General features: G+C 44.4%; 2 protein-coding genes and 1 long non-coding RNA gene across 8 annotated transcripts in view; 2 read left to right on the plus strand and 1 right to left on the minus strand.

The window, feature by feature from the left end:
• The window catches only part of UNK (unk zinc finger), a 32392-nt gene extending 13916 nt beyond the window's left edge, over positions 1-18476 (minus strand). For 4 of the 6 annotated variants that reach the window (XM_027974091.2, XM_060395855.1, XM_060395854.1 and 1 more), the window contains exons 1-2: positions 18325-18476; positions 308-517 (exon numbers count right to left, since the gene is read on the minus strand). In XM_027974091.2, the coding sequence (XP_027829892.1) occupies positions 308-517; positions 18325-18428 (314 nt within the window). In that variant the 5' untranslated portion in view covers positions 18429-18476. Of the gene's footprint in view, positions 1-307; positions 518-13415; positions 13582-13871; positions 14103-14212; positions 18266-18324 lie in introns of those variants that run through there. The other 2 variants (XM_060395856.1, XM_060395857.1) reach the window with 2 other exon arrangements.
• On the plus strand, positions 517-10083 carry LOC121820659 (uncharacterized). The gene is made up of 2 exons (XR_006061311.2): positions 517-2766; positions 4433-10083. It is a non-coding gene; the product is annotated as an uncharacterized LOC121820659 (long non-coding RNA).
• Positions 18477-22421: 3945 nt separating the features above from the next.
• Positions 22422-25859, plus strand: LOC101108931 (histone H3.3A). The gene is made up of 4 exons (XM_004013123.4): positions 22422-22543; positions 23005-23142; positions 23258-23411; positions 23509-25859. Exons 2-4 carry the CDS (start codon positions 23015-23017, stop codon positions 23635-23637), a joined length of 411 nt encoding a protein of 136 aa, XP_004013172.1. The 5' UTR covers positions 22422-22543; positions 23005-23014; the 3' UTR covers positions 23638-25859.
• The last annotated feature ends 1179 nt before the right edge of the window (positions 25860-27038 follow it).

Here is a 27038-nt window from a genome sequence, read left to right on the forward strand (position 1 = left end):
AGGCTCTGTGTAAACGGCTGTGGTGGGAACTGCGCAGGCTGAGGACGGGGTCCTGTGAGCTGCAGGGGAGCAGGACAGGAGGCCCAGGAAGCCACTTGGCTCAGGCATGGCCTTCAGGCTTAGGAGAAGAAAGGCCTATGCAGGGCCTCCCAAAAGTGGGGAAAGGAAAAGGGGCTTCCCCTGGGGGACGGCAGGCTCTGAGCCCAGGTCCAGGTCACAGGAAAGTGGGCCAGGCTGCAGCAGTCCCCTGAAGGCAGCCTCTGGCCCAGGAGACGGGCTCCTCGGAGGGCAGGCGGCCGGCACTCACTCGTCGCCTTCCGGGCAGAGGCCCGTGGCCTCGTCGTACTTGGTGCAGTAGACGTCGGGGCTGTAGTTGAAGGTGCCGTCCCGACGGCGGATGGACCGGCGGCGACGCTGGTTCACGAAATGCCAGTGGAAGCAGGTGTAGGGCCGGTGCTGAGTGCATTTGTGCTGCACAAATAGCGGGCACTGCTCAGTGCGGAACTCCTTCAGGTACCTGCAGAGGGAGCCCCCAGTGAGCAGGCCAGGAGCGCGGTCGCGGCCCTTGCTTCCCAGCAAGACGTGGGCCACCCAGTCCCCCAAGGGCCCTACTCTGCAGGGCCAGTTCCACTGAGACACCAGAGAAGACCAGGCTGAAGGCAGGACCTTAGCGTGAGGATCCTTCCTGACACGCAGGTCCCTTGCCAGCCTGCAGGGCAGAACCACAGATGCCCTCCCCGGTCAGCTGCCTCCCATGGTGACCAGGGGAGGGCTTCCTCAGTGGCCGAGCACACCCGAGGTTTCCTAGGCCAAACCACTGATCGCAGGGGAAAGGCTGCAAACATGAGCTTGAGGGCCCTCTTTGCAGTGTCCTGCAGGGTCTCCGCTATCTAGATCTGCCTGCCAGGCAGGAGGCCTCGCTCATTCCAGGAGCAGGGATGGGCACCGGACTGAGCACCAGGAAGGCTGCTGCTTTGGGGCTGAAAACCTAGATCACCAGGTGTCCCTTCAGACCCGTCCCAGGTAGCCACTGTCCTCTCTGCCAAGCTCTTCCCATAGACGTTTCCTAAAGCATCACCCAAACGTCCGTGAAGCTCATGTTAGAAGCATCTGAAGCCACTCCCTCTTGGCCATGCCTCAGGAACGACCACTTGCAGGACTGAGGTATTCTATTTCCATCCTGACTCACCCTGGCTTGGGGGCTGTCCTTCTGGCCTCGTTCCACCGTCTCTCTCCTTTGCTCTGCATCTAATAACCAAGACAACTCCAAGCCCCACCTGCCATCACCACCAGCGCAGGGCCCGACCCTCTTACAGAACGGTACCACCCATCTGTGTTTCGTTCACTTTGTGTCCTGGTGAAGTGTTTCTTCGATTCATCCCCCTACCCCCACCCCACACACACACTGGGGGACAGGCAGGCAGGCCAATTCTTATTCAAGTCCTAACAATGCAGGCGACAAATGGCTTGATAGAGGGTGTTTGATGCCACTGAGGATGGTTCTAGAAGGTACAAAAGGTTGTGGGCAGAAGGGAGCAGGGGGGCCAACTGACCTGGAGCCTCTGTCCAGACTACAAGCTCCACCTGGAGCTGGGAGGCCTGGGACACAGGGAAGCAGGCCCAGCCCTTGTCTGGTTCATGACGGGGTGCTCAGAGCCCTGCCGGCCTGGGCACATTGAAGGTGTGAGGACAGGGCCGAGACCTTCCAGACAGGTTTTCTTTGATGCTAATTAAAGTGCTGAAAAATCCCCCCAGCTAAGGGGAATTCCCTGGCAGTCCAGCGGTTGGGACTGCACACTTTCGCTGCCGAGGGCCTGGGTTCAATGCCTGGCTGGGGAACTGAGATCCTGGAAGCCAGGTAACGTGGCCAAAAAAAAAAAAAAAAAAAAATCCTCCTAGCCCTGAAGTGTGGAGAAGTGTCCAGGCTTCCGTGCTGGGCAGGGGGAAAGCTGGAGGTGGGTGCTCCCTAAAGATCACAGAGAGGTGTTTAAGGGGCAGTAACACTTTCAAATAGCGTCCTATTCAGTCAGCATCTGTTTGCTGAGCACCTACTAGGTACAGGTGCGGCAGTGAGCACTGAGGAACTGAGGTAGCAGGTCCTTACCCCCAAGAAGCCTGCATCACCATGGAGACACACCAGTGACAGGTGCAGTCAACTGTGGCAAACGCTGTAAGGACGGCTTGCTGTGGGTTCCTCGGGAACCCAGAAGAAGGATCCTTGACCCAGGTTGGCAGAGAGAAATGGGACAGGGAACGAGAGGCACTTGTGGGTGAAGAATGTAGGAAGGGTGTTTTAGGCAAAGGAAACAGTATGAGCTTAGAAACAGCTCTTGTTCGATTGCTCTGTTGTGTCTGACTCTTCGTGACCCCATGACTGCAGCATCCCCGGCTTCCCTGTCCTTCACTCTCTCCCAGAGTTGGCTCAAACTCATGTCCATTGAGTCAGTGATGCCATCCAACCATCTCATCCTCTGTTATCCCCTTCTCCTCCCGCCTTCAATCTTTCCCGGCATCTGGGTCTTTTCTAATGAGTTGGCTCTTCACATCAGATGGCTAAAGTATTGGAGATTCAGCATTAGCATCAATCCTTGCAATGAATATTCAGGGTTCATTTCCTTTAGCACTGACTGGTTTGATCTCCTTGCAGTCCAAGGGACTCTCAAGAGTCTTCTTCAACACCACAGTTCAAAAGCATCAGTTCTTCGGCCCTCAGCCCTCTTAGAAACAGTACGTGGAGGTGAAGAGCTCCAAGTGCCTTTGTGGAATGTGAGTAGGGTAGAACTCCAAAAGGGAAGTGATGGGGAAGTGAGGTGTGAGAGGGGCCAAATTTTAGGTACGGCATCTCCAGGCTGCAGGTCCATTTTGAGACACCAGGCTGAACCCTGCAAGGCTCCCTAGGGCCTCTCTCACCCTCTTTGGCACTGGAACTCAAGGTGTTTCTCCCTGTCTGATTATAGACAGAACTCTGCCCTGCGTGCTGTACACAGGGACCAAACCCTGGCACTGAGCTGGGACACTAACCCCTTAAACGGCTGGACTGACCTCTCTCAGGCAGCACATACTCTACCTGACTCCCAGCCCACAGAAGACTCATTCGGGAGATAACAGGTAGGGAATAGGGGTGGAGGAAACTGAACCCAGGGCCAGAGAAGGGTGAGAAGTAGTCAGGATTGGCAGATTAATTACAAAACATCCAGTTACACTGGAATTTGATAAATCAAATACTTCATGGGACATGCTTGTACTAAAAAATGGTCCATTGTCTGAAATTTCAATCTATCAGGCATCCTGCATTTTTCTTTGCTAAATCTAGCAACCCTAAGAGTGGCACCTATCTGCTTAGGATCGGGGCCTCAGTAGAAACCCAAGGAGGCTGTCCAGAGAACTGCCTGTCCTTTTGAAGAAAGAGGTCCTGGCAAGCCTGCTTCCGTGGGGCAGCGTGTCCACAGTGCTGCGTGCAGATGCTGGGGCTCCAAAGGGCTCCAGCTGGCAGGGATGCCCCGCAGAACACACGTGGAGGCAGCAGATTACCTCATCTGACGCTTCTTCATCTCCATCACCACCGCCGTGGGGCAGACACTCAAGACCTTTTAATAAAAGGGCCCCTTGCATCTGGCCTCCCGTGTCCAGGGGATGCTGCACTGCACCCATCATTCCTCCCAGAGCCCAAACGGGATTACTTTCTTAAAAGCCTTTAGCTTCCACCAGTAGCCACTGATAAAATCCAACTATTTGGCCTGGCATTTCAAGCCCTACACATCTGGCCCAGTGTACTTTTCCAGCTTCCTTTCTCTTGATTCCAGTAACTCTGGAGTCCTTGGTGTCTTGCAAAGAGATCTTCAACTTCCATGCCTTTGCACCTATCCCCTCCCTCACCTGGAAAAATCTTTTAAGGCTGAATTTAAAGGTAATGAACCTTCTGATGCCATCCCCTCCATGATGTTTTCCTTCACCTCTACCTACCCTCCCCCTCATGCCCTTGTCCCCAATTAAGTTATCATCTCTAAGTTTTTATGGCACTTTCTCTAGACATTTCTTAACAGTCCTTATCCTACATTGCATATTAATAATGTGTACATTTTCCTCTGTTACTAGATTATAAAGTCCTTGACAGCAAGCATGTAAGAACTCACTACAGTAACAAAGTTTGTTGAATGAATATAACAAGAAATAAAAAGTCGCACAAGGGGCAAAGTCCACAAAGTAATACCAAGAGTTTTATGATGCCTCCAGCAGGCAGCTACTGAGAGCTACGAGCCCCTGTGAAAAGGATCACAGTGCAGGAAATTTGTAACTCAGGGGATAGGGCAGACTGTCCTGCATAAAAGCCTCTTGTGAGAAAAGGGGCCAAATGACCAAATCCAGGCAGGCAGAGTACCCACTGTCATCCAACAATAATTAACGAGAAAAATTTCTAACCTTCTGCTAACAGAACTGTACCATCCACCACCTGGGAACCAAACTGTTTAGTGAGAACTTCCCGGCTCCCCTCCAACCTTGTGCTAACCGGCAATGCAGTGTCCAGACAGCAGAGAGAAACCCACTCAGAAGTCACTCTTTCATGGATTGAAATGAAACAAATTTTCAGAAGAAATCCACAATTTTCTCCTTTAAGCTCCAACCCATCTTGGCCACAGAGCTCAATTCTTCCCACACCACCTCCTGGGAGCATCCGGCTCAAGGATAAATGTTAATGAACACAGACTAGCTGCAAACTGCAAGGCCTCGGTGACCCACTGTGGCCAGGATCAGCCGAGAAACCACCAAGGAAAAAGAAAAAAAAAGAAACCACCCAGACCCTGAGTAAATAGGAGCTGACGGAGACAGCCACAGCTTCGCCTAGCAGAAGCATCAAGCAAGGTTAGAGGACACCGCAGCCGCCAGGGGCTCTCGCCTTGACCGAGGAGCAGTGCCAGCACGCGTGCCCCGCTAGGGGCTGACTGTCCGTCAAAGCCATTGCTCATTCCTGTTTAGGGTATCATATTAGTTATCCTCTAAATGGTTTACTTATAAAAGTAAAAGATCATTGTGAAAGTAACATGTTTACTTACAAATTTTAAATGCAGAAAAGGGCAAAATTATCCTAAGTTCCACCACAAATAATGCTAGACTTCTGGTAAATTTTCTCCCAGTATTTTTACACAAATATAATCATAGGTATCAAAGTACTAAATTGCTTTATAAAACTAATACCTTTCCCTAAAAACTTTAAAAATAAAATACATGCAAATATCCTGTTTTTAAAAAATCAAATAATACTTTTAATATTTACTGGATTATTTTTATTTTCCAAAGTTCTAAAAAAAAATGACAAAAATCTGCCTACTTGATATCTAAATTCACTCACTTGGCCCATTAACCCAACAGTGATAACACATAGGGGATTAACAATAAATTCAGTAAATTACATCATTCTTAAGTAGGTGTGAAAAGAAGTGCTAACTTCTACCAGCTCAATTTCCAGCTAAACTTTTTATTAATTTATTATTTTTGGTCACACGGTGCAGTTTGCGGGATCTCAGCTCCAAGGACCAGGGATGAAACCCGCACCCTTGGCAGTGCTTTAAAGCAGAGCCCTACTGCCAGGAATTCCAACTAAATCGAATTTCAAGCCGTCTCATCCATTTAGGTTTCTCACTCTTCTAGGGAGGAGTGTGAGAAGAGTCTGGATAAACAGAAAAGTACTAGAGATGACTGTTAGAAAAACTATGTAAATTTGGAGGCAACAAGCAAGCAGCAGCTGGTGTCTCAATCCATATCTAGCTCCCCACTGCTCCAAGAAGAGCGTTTGGCATGGCCTCACTCTGCCAACCCTGCAGCCAGGGACCCACTCCCCCCACCAGCAGGCTGACCTCCACAGCAGGGTCAGCACACTTTTCTGCCAAGGACCATACAGTAAGTAGTTTAGACTCTGAGGGCTAAGAGCCAAAACTGAGGATATTATGTAGGTACTTACGTAACAAGAGAAAAAACAAATTTCCACAAATTTTTATTGTTGAAGATAAATAACTGGTCACAATTTTTGGTAATACAGGTCTACTAATAAGAACGGGCTTGGGGGACAAGTATAACATTTGAAAAGTTGGGGGTCCCCTGCATCCAAACTTGGTTACAAATGTTCATCTGTTAATACTGACTCTGTAACAGGATTTGACCGATTTCCCTTTTGGAAGTGTCTGCTCAAATAGCCAGGTCCTGCCAAATGCTGTTATCATTCTACAAGCATGACTTTAACTGAGCATATATTAGTTTTGGAAGACATTTATAGAATTGTATTAGTGCCCTGATACTTTTCTCTTAATCACTTTCATCTGAAGGTTTGGTGTAAACTCCTTATTTGCAAATATTTTGAAATATGGAGACTTCCTTTGTATTCCTATCGAGATGCAAAGTCACTGCTCAAACGGTAATTTGTGTTCAGCAATTATATCCATGGTAAATCTGTGTAGGAACAGAGGTCTCACCTTTAACTTTTAGCAGCAGAGAAAGTGTATAAGGCAGCTTGACTCATGATTCAAATGTTAGTTGTCAAAACGACTTTCAGTTCAGTTCAGTTCAGTCGCTCAGTCGTGCCCAACTCTTTAAGTTTGCATATGTCATGTTTTTCCTTGTAATTTTAGAATGAATTAGGAAAAATCATCAAGTCTGCAGCAAAAGCTAATTTCCAAAGCCATTCAGCGTTTAGTAATATTGGCTGAAAATGGTTGCTTTCAGAAAAATTTCAATCTTGGCCCTTAATTCAAAAAACAAGAGAATTTTACCACTGCTAAGCTATCAAATGGTTGTGTAGTAGGGCATGTCAGAATATTCCGCTTTTATTTCTGATAAAAGTTCACGGAACTGAGGATGGTTAAATCCCACAAGAGGGAGTGAAGTTCATCACTGATCCTAGCATTTCAATAGCTCATGACAGATTAAATCATTTTCTGCTCTGCACATATTCCAACCATCATTTGTTGTGACAGATATTAACAGATTATACTTCAGGTTGCAGTGAATTAGTATTTTCTTGTCTTTTTTGAAAATATTCTCAGCTGCAGCTGTTTACTTAAGTAGACTATTCAAAGAGGCTACTTCTTCAGTCACTTCACACATGGCATTGACTCCATGAATAAAACAACTAAACAGCTTCTGTTGACTCATCAAGAGCCAAGAAAAACTACACAAAATCATTTGCCTTGTTTTTAATTGACTATTGATATAGCTCCCACTGACCTCAGCATTTTGAGAAATTGTTCTTGCTGAACGGCTAATGCTCTTTTAAACAAATGCTCTGGACATATTTCTTCAGTTCCTGCATCAAATGCAATTTAATTAATTCAATATCAGTATGGCTTCCCTTGCCTGGTTAACAAATGAGGCCTCATTTTCAGTTGTAACCTCATTTTCATTTTTGTGAAGAAATTCCTCTGTAACAAAACAGTCTCTTTAAAATTTTAATTTTTCTGACAGTTGCCTTCCTATGAGTTGGGAATATTGTGACAACTGTGTAGTCTGGGAATGCTGATGGACTCTTTCAGCACAGCTTTTTAATTACAGATAGCTCGGCCAACTAATTCAAGGACAAGAAAATCCACTCCGCTGTGCCCTAAAAACACGGTATTTCAAGTCCATTTTCCTCCTCCTCGCGTTCTGACATGATAGGCACTGGTGATAAAGAATAAAACACAACACTGTGGCACTAGCAACACTGTCAAGTTGTAACCAAGTCACCGTGATTTGTCGCGCACCGCACAGCAATTCAGAGCCGTTTCTATCACATGCGTGAATGCAGAGCAACCGCCTGGTCTCCATCAGAACTACTGAACTCTCTGGTTAAACTGCAAACGCGGCCATAAACGATATGTAAGCCAATCAGTGCGGGTTCCAATAAACCTTTATTTATGGATGCTGAAGATTAAATTGCATGCAATTTTCATGTGTCACAAGATATTATTCTTTTTCAACCATTAAAAATGTAAAACCTGCTCTCGGCTCGCCCATCGCACACAAGCAGGCAGCCGAGTGGGTCTGGCCCACAGCCGCAGGTCGCTGCCTGCCATCTGGCAGGGGGTGCTCCGCAGCGCCCCGCAGCCTCCCCTCACCCTCACCGTTCATCTCCATGCTTTTGGCCGTGCTGCTCCTGCCTCCAGATCCCCTCTGTGCTGTGCCTCGCTCTGCAGGAAAGGTTCCTGCCCTGCCCAGGGGTCTTAATGGCCTCCTCCTCTGTGCTTCCACCACACTGTTTGAACACAGCTTGTATGGCCCCACCACAGAGAATTTCAACTGCTCTGTACACAGCCAGATTTGCTCATCTTTGTACCCTTGCACAAAGCCAGCTTGCAGCAGGTGTTCAAGACGCGTTTGTCCAAGAAAAAGCAAAAACATTAAAGCATCCCAAGTGGTATAAGCCTGGTCCACAGCAGCTGTGCACTAACCCAGTGAAACACTGAGAGGCAACTTAGATGTTTCTCCTGGTGATTAAGAAACCTGTAACTTCTCTAGCTACCTTCCCCACAATGTCTGCATGGCCTTGCTCCTCACACTCAACGCTAAATTTAAGATCTTCAGCCTTACAAGCAGACTAGAAAAGCAACCAGTGGGATGCCTTGCTCTGTAGTTGTTGCTGGGAATGTGCAAAGATAAACAAAGATACATTAAGTGAGAGAAAAAAATATATAAATATAACCAGACAACTAGCTAAACTATATACAGAAAGAAAAACTGGAAAAGAAAAATACATCCAGTATTAATAGTAGATTTAAAAAAAAAAATTTTTTTTTTAATAGTTGATTTTAGCGGTTATCATGACTTTTCTTTACTGTAACAACGTTTAAGATAAAGAAAACTTGTTAGGAAAGAAGTCTACAATTTTACTGACAACTTGACAGGGAATCCTATCTGATCCAAAATTAAATAAAAGATATATGTTGCTAATAAGTCAGAAGAGTTAAGTGAAAAGTCAACTGTAGTAAACTTTTTTTATAAAACGAATGACTCCTAAAATGTCATCCTGCTTCTGATACGTAGTCTGAGTGGATTCATATGTAGAACGGTCAGATCTGAACAAAAAGGCACCCGGGCAAGACAATGATGGCCTCTGGAGAAGCAACAGGAAGAGATGGTGCAGCAACACTAGGTGGGCTTAGGACTCCCAACGTGCACAATGAACAGCAATCTATGAGCCCAATAAAAAGGAGACTGAGCCAACAGAAGCAGCCCACCCTGGACGCCTTGCAGCCTGGAGGTCACGGCCCTGCTCCTGGGAGCCTGGCTGTTCTCCTAGCCAGTCAGTGGCCACTGCTCCTAAGCCTCCCACGGGGGCCACAGAGATCTGGCAACATGACAGGTGTACCCATGTCCCTTATAAGTCACCACTGTTCGTCTCTATTACAGCTAGTCTTATAAAATCTGACTTTTGTCTGTTTCAGGCAATATACAAGCTTTATCGTGGAAAAAGTAATCTTAAAATGCAAGAAAGAAACCTGTTCTTAAATATTCCCTGTTGAGACCTAGTCATAACGTGACAGGATTCTAAAACTAGCAAAAGGAAAAACAAACAAGCCCCCCACCCCCCCAAAAAAAACTCATTATTGTAGTGTCCAAAGGTTCAAATGACACTTATCTACTAATATAGTCTACTGTTTTCCATATTCATATTAACCTTACTGGCTACTTTTTTTTTCTCCCATATATAACTCCTATAAAGAAATTTGATCACAGAGCTCATACTTCATGGCTTACCAAAGATTCTTCCTTTTTAAGTTTGAGAATAAAATCCTTAATTTCAAGATTATAAGAGCAGATAAGCAGTACATTAAGAATCCTAAATTATTTATGTGTGTGTATGTGTGTGTAACAGTAAGTATTTCTTACAATTTGCGAAGAAATCTTTCCTCATTTTTGAAAAACATGAGGTAAACTATTAGCAGTTCTAGATTCAACGTTTATAAAGATCTACAAACACATTCTGTTTCACACCCAACATAATCCAGAAACCATACAACATTCTAACAATAACACCAGGAGGATCTGCCACCCCCTCACCAAAAAAAAAAAGGTTTTTTAAAAAACCGCACCAGGGACTTCCCTGGTGGTCCAGTGGTTAAGTATCTACCTTCCAAAGCAGGGGACACAGGTTCGATCCTGGTCAGGAAACTAAGATTCCACATGCCAACGGGACAATTAAGCCTACATGCCACAGCTATTGAGCCTGTGGGCCACAATGAACACCCAGAGCAGCCAAAATTAAAAAAGAAAAAAAAATAGAGCTAAAATTTGTAACTGGTAAATATTTGGATAAAGCGCTGATAAATTCTGGTAAAGTGCTATCTTCTGACGTGATCCTGGTTTAGAACATTCTTTCTGGCAGAAAAGGCAAGTTCAAAGAGTATTCTTCAGGCAAACAAAATAAGCATCTAGTGAATTTCTGTGTATGTCTAAATCTGTAAGACAGGCTTTGATTCTATAACTAGGTTTTAGCCAAAGACCTTAGGGCCAGAAGCAATCTCCAAGATATAGTGAAACTATCCTAACACAGATACACACACACAGAGACCCACGGTACAACAGGCATTTTAGCAAGCAAAAATTTAAGGTGGGGAGTCACGCACTGCAAAAGAATTCAGCCCATTCTTCACTGGGAAAGAGCTGACACCTGTGAACTGTCCCGGCCCCAAGAATGAACACGAACCATGAACAGTATCAAATGATATACGTGGTTCCCTCTTTCTATTCTATAACTGTCTCCTTGGCCTAAGGATCTTGCAACGGGTAAAACTGAAGCAAGTTCATGTAATCAGTGACTCATATCATTGATTCTGGAGAATATGTGAGGACTATTGAATACTCCGGTTTATTCTTCTCTAAATCAGATAACACCTTGTTTTGATTCAAAGTCTTCTTGTATACAACTGGGCTGAAAAGCTTCCAATTTGATGAGCATTTTAGTACAAAGTCTGAACTGATGTGTTATTTTGAACACTGTTTTCTGTACAACAAAGTCTGTATCCCCGAAAGAGTAGATCTGTTTCGAATAAATTCATCATGTAAGATATAACCAGGCTGACGAAGGCTGTAAGAACTGCGACTGAAGTGAAATTCCAATGGATACAGAAGAGAGGAGTATGCTCTGAAGATAACACAGGCTCAAGCTGTTGAAGGAGACAGCAATGCTACTGAAAGCAGTAACCTGGGTGTTGTTCAGATACTGAGTAAGAACAGTACTCTCATGTGCCAAATGCCAGGCATGGTTTTCAGCGCTTCATATACATTAACTCACTGAATCCTCATAACAACCCCTTGGCACAGGTACTATAAGTATTGTCAGGAAACTGGTGCACTAGGGAAGTCACTCGCCCAAGATCCCACAGCTGTAGTGGTAAAGCGATCTTGCAACTCAAGACAGGCTGGTCCTGGCGTCCCTACGCTTCACCACCACGTGGACTGTTAACTATGCTTTTCTTCACTGAGCTATAGGAAAAACAACAGCAGCAACAAGTAAGTATAAGCGACTCTCCAGAAGCTGTTGAAAACATGTCAGGGAGTTTTTGACAGGCCATAATTACAATATCATAAAATAAAAACAAAAACAGAAGCGTTAACTTCAACATACTCTACTGGGTATATGATATTCATCTTGCGTATTCATTATAAAAGTACTTAGTTCAATAGTAAAAATCTGTTTGATTTGGTTTTAACTAAGAAAACACAAGTGTGTGCTTCTAATTTATGCGGGTTTTCTGTTGTTTTGTCTGTTGGCTGCACCATGCGACCCATGGACTCTTAGTTCCCCAACCAGGGACTGAACCCACAGCCGCTTCATTAGAAACATGGAGTCTTAACCACCAGACCACCAGAGAAGTCTAATTTGTGTTATGTCTGACTTAACACAAGTCCTGAACTACCCAATGCTTGGCACTTCTGAGCAGTAAAAGTAAAATAAAAAGAGTAATGCTTTTACCAAAATGAATACAAGCTTTTTAGATATAAAAACCACTGCTTAAAAACTTTCAAGTCATAACACACCACGCTAAAGTTTTATCAACCTCTTCCTTCCGAAAGCATTAACTATCTCTCTTCAATGGCAGCAGTTTTGTGAATAGACCAACATTTGATAGGTAAGTGGGAACACCCATCGGCTTCTCACAAGAAGTCATTCTGTTAGGATTCATGGTGGCCATAAGATGTTTCAAATACTAATGGGAAACAAATGAGTCAACTTATGAACACAAAAAGCAAACTGTGATGTAAAGAATAAGGAAAGGGAGGGAATATTTCAGTAAGTTCGGATATGACATGACAATACTATCATAGGCCTTAATATCTTTGTTTCCTAAATAAATTGAGCCACCAGCAGGAAAAAGGTCACCTCACAGAAAACGCTATGAGATTTTTAAGTTGCTAGACTCCTTTCCATCTTCTCTTCCTCATCAGCTCTTGAAACTGCTGTCAAATTCTACACACTGGCAAAGAAAAAAGGGGTGAAAGTTGAGGGATTTTATAAAGAAATTAAAAGTTAATTGTGATTATTTGAACTAAAAATATTATAGCCACTGATACATTTTAAATGCCTGAAACACACGGCCTGTCCTTACAGAAATGCCCATGTGATCATTAAAACAATTATCACAACACCTGTGAACACAATCAGTTCATTTTAGCAAAAAAGCAACCTCTTCTACCTCCCACCCACCCTACTAAGTAAACACAATTCATTTTATGAAGCTATTGGGAAAAGTATGCTTGTTCTATATAACGGTTGTCAATTCAGAGACAATTTAAAGTACAACTACGAACAACTAGAATCCCAAACTTGCTGAGTATTCACTTCTTAAAAGAATCTCCATAGACTTACAACATGGGGGCATTCACCTAGAATGGATATATGGAGATGAAGCCATTGAGAAGGCTGGGAGAAGGGTGCCAAGGAGCTTTTTGAGAACTGTGGTCTCTCCCATGCTGAATGATACTACCAAGCCCTGAAAGGCCATGTGTCTAAGGTTTCTTGAGTAGGAGGGACTCATACACTGATTTTAACAATCCCCCCCCCCTTTTTTTTTTTTCAAAAAAAAAACTGAGAAGTAACTTATACACTATAAAAAGTCACCATTTTAAAGTGTACATTTCAGTGGTTTTTAGAATAACTATCAACATGGTCTGATTCCAGAACACTCCCACCGCCCCCCCCCCCCCCAATAAACCCTATACCTATGTTCATAAGCACTGACTTTACCCAAACTTTCACCACAGATCTCTCTGTTGCCCATGCAGGTATTTAAGGTGGCTGGCTGAGGTAACTCTACAAAGAATCTATATGGTAAGAAAATAAGAAAACTACATTGTCCAGAAGGATACTGATCGCAAATTCTTGACATTTTTAGCAATCAGACTAACTGTAATTTTCATATATTGACTAAGAATAACAAGAAACTTACATTCAACATCCATCTTCACATAACACATTAGTGTGCCCCAAAATTCATCCAAGATGTTAAAAGAAGGGAAGACAATCTACTAGGATTAGCCATAACTGTCCACAGTTGTAATTGCAAAATACAGAAGATGCGTGTGTGGGAAAACCTCCTTTAGTATCAAGCATAGCTGGATCAAAAACAAAATAAAACAAAATGAAAAACTTAATCATTAAGCAAATATCATCCCCATTTGGGAAAATAATCTCTAGACCAGTCCTCTAATTAAAGTAACGCAGCTTTAAATGCAACCTGACTTTTACCAGGCTTCTGACCTAGCATCTTTCCTAAGGAGAAAAACAACCTTTAGACAAAGGTCTGGTAGGAAAGCCTGCAGGTGAGTGGAGCTCAGGCTGTTGCAGGATTCTCATTACCTAAGTGAGCTAATAGCTCCTAAGACACACAGGAAGGAGACCTCACCTTCAGGCATCAACGTGTTGAAAGCGGGAGGAAGTAGGTCCACGAGGATGTCTTGCTTTGGGGCACTTATCTGGGGTGCTATTTCCAGAGAAGGAGCTCAAGATGGATTTCTCTAAGTTGCTCTCAGAGTTGTCCAGCTGCCCTCACCAATAAGCCACAGTCTTTGTAGGTTGAGAGAAACCACCAGTCAAAGCAGATGCATATGGATGGTGGGGAAGCCTTCTTTAGTATCTAACATAGTTGGATTAAAACAAAAAAACTTAACCATTAAGCAAACTTTCACTTTAATCATTAATTTAGATGATAGCAAATATCAACTAGATGCTAAATTAAAGGCTTACCCTTAGCATGGGCACTTAACACTTAATGGGGATTTTGTAGGCTTGCCTGAAGGCCACAGTGAGCTCTCAATTTTGTCCTGCAAGGAATTAGCTCTCCTTGATAAATGAGCAAACAAGATCCAGAGATGTTTATTGGTAATTTAACTCATTCCTGCTGAGGCTGCTAAGGAATGCTTCCAGTGACTTCCACTGTGCAACAAGTTGTGCTCTAGAGTAATGTATTTACAATGTTACTGCAATTTGCAATAATGACTTAAATACTGTTCATTGCCTGGAGTTTCCAAAACACAGTCAGATGCAATCAAGCTAAGCTCATGAGATTTACATAATGCATACACTAACAGATTTCCCTCAAAATCATTTATCTATGGAAGTACTGCTACATTATTCTTGTTTAAAGATACCCAGGAAACAGTCCTCAATTAAAATGACAACTGGCTAGATAAGGCTATAAAGCATTTATTTTCTGTCTTCCTATAAGAGATCACCCAGTGGTCAGAAAGCTCCAAGAAATCTTTAATAAACTAGAATTTCACCTTCCTTTAATACAGAGCATTAAGAAGTCTGAGAATCAACTGCCAACTAAAAGAATCCAAAAATGATGTTTTTCAGGTTTATATCCGCTTATGGGATCAAAATAATGAGGTCAAAAATTGAATTTTTTTTTTTTGGCTAAGCTGCAGAATCTTAGTTCCCTGACCAGGGACTGAACCCAGGCCACAGCAGTGAATGAGCCAAGGTCTAACCATTGGATTACCAGGGAATTCCCAAAATCAGGGACTTGCCAAATCCCAAATGATAATTTTTGTTGACCTTTCAACTATACTTCCCTGGTGGCTCAGATGGTAAAGCGTCGGTCTACAATGTGAGAGACCTGGGTTCGATCCCTGGGTTGGGAAGATTCCCTGGAGAAGGAAATGGCAACCCACTCCAGTACTCTTGCCTTGAAAATCCCCATGGATGGAGGAGTTTGGTGCAGGCTACTATCCATGGGGCCGCAAAGGGTCGGGCACGACTGAGCAACTTGACTTTCACTTTGACTTCAACTATACACTTTTAACAATATTAATTATGTAGTAAAAAAAAGCCCAAAGTTAGCTAAATTTGTATTACTCCAAAATTTCCCATTCCTCAATCTCTTCTAAAATGTAAGATGGATTTGTTCTAAATAAAGCTGCATTTAGTCCCTGTCAAAAAAAGAAAAATTACCTAGCAAGAGGTCACGTGGTTCTTGTATTGAAGAACTAATACAAGCACATTATCATTTTATTTAGAGCTAATCAGACACATGGAATTGTACAACATAGGAAATTCTGATATAACCACTTTCTAAAAGGGTCGAATTCCTTAGGCCTAACACAAGCGCCCAATACACCAATTTTCTGAAAGGATTACTTTTTGTTTCTCTTAAAGTAAGATTATTCAAGAGCTTAAAAAAACACCCCAAAAATAATTATCTTTCAAACTGTTATGATAATCCTCTTGGTTTAGAAAAAGGAGGGCTCAAACTCTAGGACTTTGGCTGTGGGGTAAGAATAAAGGGCAAGAACCAAGCCAACAGGAAGGCAATTTTTACTTTTGATAGATTCAAAAGCATTTGCCAATACTGCAGTTATGATGTGTGTGCTTAGTTGCTCAGTTGTGTTGGGCTCTTTGTGGCCCCATGGACTGTAGATCAGTGGCATTCAATCTTAATACAAACCTTCTCTGAATTATTGCAAAATTACTGCTTGTCACATAATCTCAAATAACATCAGATACAAAAGAAATACACGAAATTAACAATTTATGTATAAGTAAGCTTTAAAAGGCAAAAAAAAAAAAAAAATTGACAGGTAAAAATACAAACATTAAAAAACAAAGGAGTCTGTATCTTTATTCCATGATGGGATCAGTGCAATCGATAAGGTCATCTTTAGATTGGAATAAATTCTAGAAATTCATGCTACGAAGGAGAATTAAAAAATTGGGGGGCAACTCAAAATTTTATAACAAATACTGAAATCAAAATTGAAATGTTCTTGTCTTCTAACCCCCAAGGACAACAAATGGGTTCAGAGTCAAGTATACTGGTGCGGCACTCAGCGTCTTTATGCTTCCTGCTCCTCAGACCCCATGACAAGGGAATGAAGCTTTCCAAATCATTCAGGTTTCTGAAGGCCCATAAATCTATCAAGAAAGAGTTCTATCTCTTTCTACCAACTGAATTCTACCTCTGATTTTTGGAGATAAAAACACACACACAGATACACATGAACAGATAACAGAAAATAGCGAGCCGTAACACCTCCAACCTTCAATCAGACCTGGGCTTTACATCTGCTACTGTCCATTTACTAAGCCACTTGAACAGCCAAGACTGATTACTCTGTACTTATCCCACAAGAAGCGGAAAGGCAGATTTTAAACAAATCTCACTTTAACAATGAGCATCAGGGACTTTCCTGGTGGTCCAGCGGCTAAGACTCCATGCTCTCAATGCAGAGGGCCTGGGTTCCATCCCTGATCAGGGAACTAGGTCCCACATATCCCAACTAAGACCCAGCGCAGTCAAATAAATAATTTTTAAACAATTAGCATCAAGAAAATAGACTTATATTAACATTTACACAACTGTTGATTAGTTTCACCTCTCAATTTCAAAATGGTTAGAAAGCCTTTCTAACACAGATTCCATAGTATACTCAATGACAACACAGAAACACAAGTTGCTGAAACCAATTCATATTACTCCAAATGTTATCCATATTTTACTGAAAAAACGTGATCTGAGCAACCAGAGATTATAAGTAAATTTCAATAGGATGAAGTTTGCAGATGTCCAAATCTAGACCATGCTGTTGGACCATACCCTTCATCTGATCACTCAATTCTCTAAGACCATCTCACCAAAATCAATGGCCGGATTGCAGAAAGAACTCCAGCAAGAAAGGATCAGCAAAGCAATCGTCACATTAGAAAAGTTATAGTTAACGTGAGTCAGACTGAAGTCAAGAAAAAGTTTCAAATGATTTCAACCAATAACAGAGACTCGTAAAACAACACACTTCTTAAAATCGATATTCCCTAATCTCAGAAGTTTCCCAATGGGTCTTACTTCCGTGACAAACAACAGCTCTTCCTGTCTTTTAGGTATTTCTACTCCAACAAATGCTTCTTGCACTTGGTTCACCAGGCAGCGTTATCGTGTGCCCCTCAAGAGTTGTTCAACCCCCAGGTTCCAAATCTCTAGCAAGGCTGAGGTACACTTGGGGATCTTTCTAGGCTTGTACATGACTTGGGAGCCCAAGGGGGATGTCCGGTATTCAAAGAACATCAGGGAAATGGAAACCAACATTTCACTCGACAGGAGGACCTGCCTCCTTTTCTCACTTTCTCCCAAAGCATCTAGCTCTAGGTAGTTGCTAAGAAGTACCCTGAAGGGAAGTAAAGAGAAGACAGAGAACTCCACTTAAGATACAAGCAGATTCTCAGGAAGAGGTTTTCCATCTCACTAGACTTGCAGAGCCGGCATTTGGGGCTCCCTCTGAGGCCACATTTGGGTTGGGCCTGAGGCCAACACTCGGACCCCATCACCCAGGCTGGGGCAACTGTTTCTAAGTGAATTCAATCAAGAGTGGCCTCCGTGGACAACATATGGGCCTTGCGGTCACAAAAGGCCTCTGGTTCCTAGTACGTGGGTCTCCTGACAGGACTTCATGCTCACTGTCCATTCATAAGCGGGTCTAAGGTTGGCCGCTTAGGAACTCATCCTGGTCGCGTCTTGGACTTCTTATCGCCCCCAAAGTGCCTGGGACTTTTTTACGTTTTTACGGTCTGAGGAACAGTTAGGCCTCGAAAGGTTCCGGCCTACAAGGTGTGCACTCCGCATCCCAAGCTCCCGCCTTCCCAACTCGGCGCCGGAGACCGGGTTTCCCGCCCCTCAGCCGGACCAAAGGTTGGTGGCAGTTGTAGGCAGTTGGGACCGGCCCCAGCAGGTTGGAACCGGTCTGGGCCGGGCCGGAGGAGGAAGGGGGGGAGGGAGAGGCCGCCTCGCGCTCTCCCTGCGCGCGTGACTCACGCTGGCCGCTGACGTCAGGCGTGCGCGCGCGGCGGGGGGGGGCTCTACGTACGTGTAGTGCTGCGGTTTCTCGGGCTGTGCCTGCAGCACCTGAGCGGTAGCGGCCGGGGGCGCCGAGGAAGCTGCGGAGCCGCCGGGCCCGGGGCCCTTCGACATGGTCCTGTCTTCCTGCCTCTTCGCCGCTCCCCTTTTATTATTCAGTCTGCGCGGTCCGCGCCGAGGCCCTAGTGCGGCTGCGCCGCGCCACGAGAACGTGAAGACCCCCCGCGCGGCAGCAAGGCTTGCTGGGAGTTGTGGTCCCAGGTTCGGCTGGAATTTTACCGCCGGCAGAGGGTTGCTGCCGAAGGAACAGACCACAATACCCAGAGAGCCTTGCGGGCGGTGTCCCGGATGCTGAGAGCCCGCGACGGTTTGTGGGGCTTGCAGTCCAGTTGCGTTACTTCTTAACTGCGTTTCCAGGTTCGTAGGGGAGCCTTTGCCTGCGATTGGAGCCCTTGGGGTCGAAAAGGCCCAGAGTTAGGGAGGGCCTAACGACTGCTGTAAAACCGTTCCAAGTGTAATTTCACTTTCAACAGGATAATGATTACCTCGCCTCCGTACTTAATCCCAACTTGGGTTCGGTTCTAATGCGGGTCCCTAGCAGTGGGCCTTTGAGCTGCAGGCACCTGAAGTCCGCCAACATCCTCATTCCTGCGGCGGGACCAAGCGTGAAGGAAAGTCGGCCTGCTGGAAGTCAGCTTGAGAAAGCTTTGCCAACGAAGAGCAATACAACACGATACTCTGTTCCCGCGCCTTTGCCGAGGCGCTCCATAAACCTTTACCAGCCCTGAAACCTGGAACTCCACACGACTTGAGTCCCCCAACTCGACACCTGGCCCTACCAACATGTTTCCAGTATATTAAGGGCCAAGAACGAATTTAATCTCCATCTAGCATAGTCCCAGGTACACTGGCAAGTTGCAGGAGTGTCGAAAAGCATCAGAGGATGGGCCTGGGTTTGAGTAGAGAGTACGACTTATAACCCACTCCACTTGCGTGCTCTGGCCCTCAGCCTTTCTACTGGGGAAAATGTCTCCTCCCCTCTTCCCGCCAGTTGGGCGAAGTACTTCACAGATATTTTAACACTTTGTTAACAAAGTTAACATTTAACTTTGTTTTCCATATTGAATCTATTCAATACCCTGTTGTACAGGCTAATTACATTTTATTAGCGTTAAATAATGATAATCTCATTAAAGAAACATTCGATTAACCTTGCGGGTGAAGCACTGTGGGCTGAATGGAAATTTTTCATGTTTAAGATTGATACATATCTATTTTATGTTGTTCCGAGTAACTTCATATCAGAAGCCAAACCCAAGTTGAGAAACTGGTGTTTCTTAAACAGACCAAATCAATTGTTTAAGCACTAGGGGTGTTTGAAGATGAAAAATTCCGAAAGGACGAAAAAGTTGTGTAAATTATGGTGTACTGCTTTAATCCTATTGTTAACAAATCCAAGTAATCAATTTATAGGTTATCCTCCAAAATACCCAAATGTGATTTGATTGAAGAAATACAGTTCAGCGTGCTATATTTTAAATGAGCATATACAATGAGCTTCAGAATAAGTGTGTACTAGTAGAATTGAGATATGATATCATCCAAACTGCTTAATTTAGAGAAGAGGAAACCGAAACTCAGAGAGGTTAAGAAACTTGTGCAAAGTTACTCAGCAAGTACGTGACAGAACAGGAATTAGGACAGTAATCTACACGCTGCTTCATATTCGGCATTGTTTTGATTGTATTAGCATTTTCGGTTGTTCCCTATTTTTGTGTTGTTTTTCCTCCTTTGCATTCACTTAGGGTTAGGAAAAAGAAAAACCTAGCGATAAGACTACCAAGTAAGAGGGACAGATTCCACTAATCGTTCTTAAATGGATGCATGTAAATCCATACCTAGTTTCAGTTCAGTTCAGTTGCTCAGTTTATCTCTGGAGGCAGAGATGGGCGAGGGTGTGGGGTGGGGATGGATCACTACTGTATTCGGTAGAAAGCATGAGACAGTTAGGGTTCTGGAATGCCTAGAAAAGCCTTGGAACACAAAAGTGGGTGTTAATTTAGGATCCTTTTCCTTCGCTAGGCCATCTGAGCAGTCAAAAAAAGATGGCAGGGTATTTTTCTGGTTAAATTCAAGGACACTTGACAGTCTTTTACCTGAGGTATAATCAGTGCCCTGTTTTTCAGCTTTACACAATTTCTGAGAACAGGCCAAGAACCTTCATCTTGGTTTCTCTTCTCAGCCTGGCATGAAATAATGTTTCCTCTACCCTAAACTTTGAGCAGAGGAAAGAAACTAAACTTGACTGAATTATGATATAAAGGTTTATAGATATATGATAATCAAATACATATTGTGCGTGTTATGATTGAGGGGGCCGAAATGACAAATTTGGAACTAGAGGTTGGGCCAAAGGTGTTTTTGCCATAGCTGCTTTAAATCAAACTCTTCATTTTTTCCCTCTCACTTTTGATGATGAGAGGGGTAACTTTTGACATCAGATGTAAATTTTTGAGGTATTTATATTTATGTAGTATAATTCTCTGTTGAATCTATATGTACCTGATTTTTCTGCTTTTTTTAATAATTTAAAATATTTGGTGAATCCAGGGTAAAAACTGTGGAGTAGAACGCCCAAGGCTTTGTTTCAATTTTCTGAACTTTGTTTGGCTGGTCTTAACCTTAAGCCTGCTTTGATATTTTATATAACTGAATCATCTGAAGAACTAAGTATTAAAATCCACTCAAGACATGTAGACAAAGGTAGGGATTACCATTATTTTTTTACATTTGAATAGAAAATTTATTATTTTCATTTTCCAAGTGTTTTCTTTTTCTATCAGGGAGGGGAAAAAAAAATCTTAAGGACAGTTGTCACTTGCTGCCAAATTGAGGGTAGTCTTTCTCTGGTGGTTTAGTCTCTTAAGTTGCCTCTGACTCTTGCAACCCTATGGACTGTAGCCTGCCAGGCTCCTCTGTCCATGGGATTCTCCAGGCAAGAATACTGGAGTGGGTTGCCATTTCCTTCTCCAGGGATTACCATTTTTATGTTTCTTCAGAAGTAATATATTCAAGGATAGACCGTTAAATACAAGGGACCGTATTTAATTTAGTTGTCTTTTGTTCTTGCCTGGAGAATCCCAGGGACAGGTGGGCTGCCATCTATGGGGTTGCACAGAGTCAGACACGACTGAAGTGACTTAGCAGCAGCAGTCTTTTGTTTATACTTTAGGTTTATACTTGCAAATACTGGTTTAGAATTGACTATTCCCATTCTGGCTGTAGTGATTTTGTTCAGTTGAATTACAGAATTTAAAAAAATATGTTGCCTAGTAAGTTACTCCTTAACTGTAAGCATATTGAAATCAGTGTTTTGTGGTGGTCTAAGGACATAAAAAACAGTCCTTATAAATAAAATAATTTATTGACATTTGTTTCTTTTTTATTTATTTGTTATTTACCTCTCCCCACCCCACCAAACAAAAGAACTGTATTTTGGTTAAAATGTATATGCCTCATAGATAAAATACTTGATAACATGATTTACTGAATTCTAATTTTCATTTACACTACTACCTATCAAAATGTTCATGAAAAGTAAGCAATCACAGGGAATGCATTTTATTTTACATTGGAAAATATTTACAAAATTTTCATGAAAATACCGTCTCCTTCATGGTATTAGCTTGATGCAAATAACGTTAGGCCCCTTGCCCTCCGGTCTGTCCAGATTAAGGACCAGTCCTGATAAGGACCAGTGCAATTCATTTGCATTGACTTTCTATTGTAGAGCTTTGGAACCAAGGGAAGGATCCAAACATAGCTCCATTTTATCCAATCAGAAGAGCGGCTTGGTGCTAAACTCTGATTCGTCCATTCTTCTTTGCATTCATCCAATCGTTAGGCCACTTTAACAGCCAATCAGTGGTCTAGATGTCCGCCAATCAGGGAACGGGGCCGAAGCACGGCCTTTGTGTCGGGGGATGTCAGCGCGTCGGCGAAAGCGTCAGCCAATAGAAAAAGTCATTGGTGTATGCAAATTAGGGTCCTATGACGCAGAGACGCAGCGTGAAGCGTGGGTATAAAAACCGAGGTATAGGGGGGCTTAGCGCGCAGAGCGGTTTGGTCGTTCGTTGGGGAGGGTTCGTGCAGTGTTTCAGCTACTGCGGCTCTTTGGGCAGCAGCGGCGGCGCGGTGGTCGGAGAAGCGGCCTAAAACTTCGGCATTAAGTAAGTGTTCATGGGTTTTATCTGTGACTTCAGGCTTGGCCAGCCGTTGATATCGCGGGTCGAGGCCGTTGAGAGCCAAGTGCCGACTGGTGCGGGCTACTCTGGCTGTTGGCGCCGGCTGTGGGGGCGGGTAGTTTTCCCTTGGGGTTTCGTTCCGGAACCGCGTCTCCGCCTTTTTCCCGCTGGTGATTCAGAGGTCCCGACGCTGGGTTCCGGGCAGCCGGGCCTCCGCCCGTCGAGGAGGGGAAGTGACTCCTCCCCGCGCCCCCCCCTCCCACAGGAGGCTGCTGCTACTCGCAGCCTGAGTCATTAGGGGAGGGGGAGGAGGCGGCGGCCCTCGGCCATCTGCCGTCCGCCTTGGGGCGCGAGGAGGCGGGAGGGCTGGGGCGCCGAGTGTCCGGGGCGCCGCACCCCGAGAGGCGAGCGTGCCTCGGCCCCGGAGTCACGGGTGTCTTCTACAGGTAAAAGAAAATGGCCCGAACCAAGCAGACTGCTCGTAAGTCAACGGGTGGGAAAGCGCCCCGCAAGCAGCTGGCCACCAAAGCGGCCAGGAAAAGCGCCCCCTCTACCGGCGGGGTGAAAAAACCTCATCGCTACAGGTAGGCAGCGCTACAGGGAGACGATGACTCGGCGGCGCTGCGGGCGGGATGCTTCCCGCGGCTCGCCGGCCGCTTTCGTAACCGGTGTCCCTTTGCGCTCTCCTGCTCGCTCCAGGCCCGGGACTGTTGCGCTTCGAGAAATCCGTCGTTACCAGAAATCCACCGAGCTTCTGATCCGGAAACTGCCTTTCCAGAGGTTGGTGAGGGAGATCGCCCAGGATTTCAAGACTGACTTGAGGTTCCAGAGTGCCGCCATCGGCGCGCTGCAGGTGAGCTGGCGGGGGCTGTGTGCGGCTGGGCGGAGGGGAGGGCTGGTGCGCGGCCCCCTCAGAGAGAGTCTAATAGTGTGGCTCTTGTCCTCCACAGGAGGCTAGCGAAGCGTACCTGGTGGGTTTGTTTGAAGATACTAATCTGTGTGCCATCCACGCTAAGAGAGTCACCATCATGCCCAAAGACATCCAGTTGGCTCGCCGGATACGGGGAGAGAGAGCTTAAGTGAAGGCAGTTTTTATGGTGTTTTGTAGTAAATTCTGTAAAATACTTCGGTTTAATTTGTGACTTTTTTTGTAAGAAATTGTTTATAATATGTTGCATTTGTACTTAAGTCATTCCATCTTTCACTCAGGATGACTGCGAAAAGTGACTGTTCACAGACCTCAGTGATGTGAGCACTGTTGCTCAGGAGTGACAAGTTGCTAATATGCAGAAGGGATGGGTGATATTTCTTGCTTCTCATGATGCATGTTTCTGTATGTTAATGACTTGTTGGGTAGCTATTAAGGTACTAGAATTGATAAATGTGTACAGGGTCCTTTTGCAATAAAACTGGTTATGACTTGATCCAAGTGTTTAACAATTGGGGCTGTTAAGTCTAACCATACATCACTGTGATAGAATGTGGGCTTTTTCAAGGGTGAAGATACAAGTCTTAACCACAGTGTAACTTACAGTTTCCTTAAAAAAAAAAAAGTAAACCTGGCAGCTATAGAATACACTATGTGCATTTATAATAGCTATTTTATATATTGTAGTGTCAACATTTTTAAATTAAATGTTTTACATTGACATGTGGTGGGGAGTGTTGTCTTTAAGGTGTGTAATTTAGAGTTCGATTGGTTTTCTCCTGAGTAGACTGCACTTGTTTACGTAGTAAAATGCTTTTCGCGTTATACCTTGCATAAGTCCTCATTCTACCACATGTTAAACTAACCTTCTAGCTGATAATGCAAACACTAACGGGGAGGGGGATTTATTTATAAGGGCTCTAGACTATAATACAAGTTACTCACACCAGCATCATCTGTTACTAATATAGTAGTTAGTGCAGCTTTTCTTTGTGTTGTGATTGGTCTCATAACTAGGTTGAACTTTTCTCTACCAAGGAGGAACAATACCGAACTTTTTCCTTGTGGGGTTTGTATTATAATAACTGTTAGGGTAAACTTGCTGTTGGGGAGGGACACAGCTTCAGCTTATTGAACCTCTGCCAGTTTAAATGGTGTTCATGTGGCATAGGTTCTGGGAAAATCACTTCATAGAGATGGCTTTCCAAGTGGTTTTAAAATTTATCCTTCTATTGGAAGTTTCTAGGTCAATTATGTATGTTGACTAAATTTACAAATAAACTTGTTTATTCAACTAAGTGTCAAAAACCTAAATTGAGTACCAAGCTTTTAAGATTAGCTGATTTCAAGTTTTACTTGATAGCAAAAGCAGTATTTACAAGAATAATTCTACAAAGCATGTAAACAGTCCTCTAGAAGCTTTTTAAAAATGCTATGACAACATTTTTGCAGTGTGGGCCTGTGACTAAAAGGCGGCTTCCCTGCCTCCCCGTATCTGTTGAGGAAAGGAAATTTAATTCTAGAACTCAAATTTGGGGTTTGTTCCTGAACCTATTTGTGAAGAACGTTTATAGATTTTTTATTTTTTAATTGAAGGATAAGTGCTTTATAGGATTTTGTTTCTTAACATCAATATGAATCAGCCTTAGCTGTAGGTGTATATATGTCCCCTCCCAGTATAGACTTTTTTATACAGTGAGTTACAAGTGCCCACAGGTGTAGAACTCGGTTTAAGTCTAAGCTGCCTTTTCAGTGTGAAACTAGTGTTCCTAACCAGTGATGGCCACCAGTGAAATGTTAATATGGGCGCAAGAACCACAGGAGTCAGACGCAGTCTGTATAATTTGAAGTCAGTGGCTATAGAAAGATACTCTGATACAGTTCAGTGGGATTTAAATTTGGACTAATTTCAGATATTAAGGGTTAAGAGGTTCCCTTGGAGTTAGATTAGGATTGAGAATTTGATAGTTTTTATGAGGTGCCAAAAGCGGAATCTGATAGAGTATAAACGTTTCCTAGAAGGTCCGTCATAACCAGTTCTGACAGTTGATTCATTGTGTTCCTGAAGAATGTTGAAATCCTAGCCAGTGGAATGTGTGGTGGTGGGAACCCTGTCCAGTGGTGGTGAGGCTCGTTGAGAACCACTCAAGTGGTTGACGCTTTTGCCCTTGCCTGAAGTGTGCATCCTGAGGTTGAATTTTATTGGGCAGCTTGGAATCTGCTGCTTAAATAGTAGAGCTTGCGCTTCCAGAGTTTATTTTTAACCCAGAAGGCGAAAAGTACTTTCTGGTTTTGGGAAACTTCCCATATGTTTTATCCCTGGGTTTAGGTAGTGCGAAAAAAGCAAACAAAAATAAAAGTTTTTAAAGTTCAGACTTTTAGCTTTATGGTCTTCATTTGGATGGTATATGTTTTCAGAGTTTTTCTCTGGGAAATGTTGAGAAAGCTTTACCTTCAGCTCTCCCCAATAGTGGTCTGGGGCTGCCCTGTCTGGCCCCTTGTAAGCACTGCTGCTTGCCTGGTGTCAAGTGTTGATGCTGGGACCTTCTGGCTCACCTTCAAGTAGGGCCGCAGAGAGAAGAGACGGCCTTGTCAGCTGAGCTGTCTTTGGATCAGCAGGAAACTGGGCTTGCCCTGAAGTTTGTGCAGGCAAAGGCCAGCCTGTACACAGGAACGGGAACAGCAGCAGGTCAGCAATCTGCCTCAGGCTTAGGGCCAGCCTGCCCTTCCATGGAGAAGGGTGAGCTTTCTGCGCGCCCCCTGTGGCCGCTGTGTCACTGCGGGTGGTGTGGCTCTCAAGGCACGAGAGCCTTGAGCATCTCTCCTGGGCGCACAGTCCTCACCCCTCCTTTCCCTCACTCCTTCCCCGTCCCTTGACTTAAGTCACCTCATGGCGACTACAGGAGTTCCCAGGTGGTGCCAGTGGTGAATTTTGCCTGCCAATGCAGGAGTGGGTTACATCCCTGGATCAGGACGATCCCTTGCCCACACCAGTCAGTATTCTTGCCTGGAGAATTCCATGAACAAAGGAGCTTGACAGGCTACAGTCCATGGGGTTGCAAAGAGTTGGCCGCTGAGCGCAGACAGCATCATGGTAGTCACAGCCCGTTTCCTTCAGCCCCACCCCAGGCCCTGATAGAAGAACACAGCTGAGCGTAGTGCTCTTTGTGCTCCCTGGCCTCTTCCCTCACCCTGTTGGTGGTCCTGCCTGTCTCACCATTCCTCGGGGATGTCACTGGCCCAGACCATCCCATTCAGCTGGGCCTGGCTTCTGGCCAGCAACTCCCACAAACAACCTGCCTTCCTCAGGGCGAGGCTGGGAAGAACAGACCCTAGCCCGGGTTGCTGACCGAAATCTTGCAGCACTCCCTGAGGGCATGTCCTTGGGCCAGGCGGCCAGCCTTTGGACTCCCTTTTGTCCACAGGTCTAGGGACTGAGCAAGGCTGTGGGCCAAGGTGGGTGGGGGCAGCTGAAACAGCTTCAAGCTTATGCACAGAAGCTGTGCTGTAAGGAGGGGCCAGAGGCCGTTGTCTTCCCTCCTGGGGTCAGGG

Source organism: Ovis aries, chromosome 11 (assembly GCF_016772045.2).
Source record: "Ovis aries strain OAR_USU_Benz2616 breed Rambouillet chromosome 11, ARS-UI_Ramb_v3.0, whole genome shotgun sequence".
NCBI lineage: Eukaryota > Metazoa > Chordata > Mammalia > Artiodactyla > Bovidae > Ovis > Ovis aries.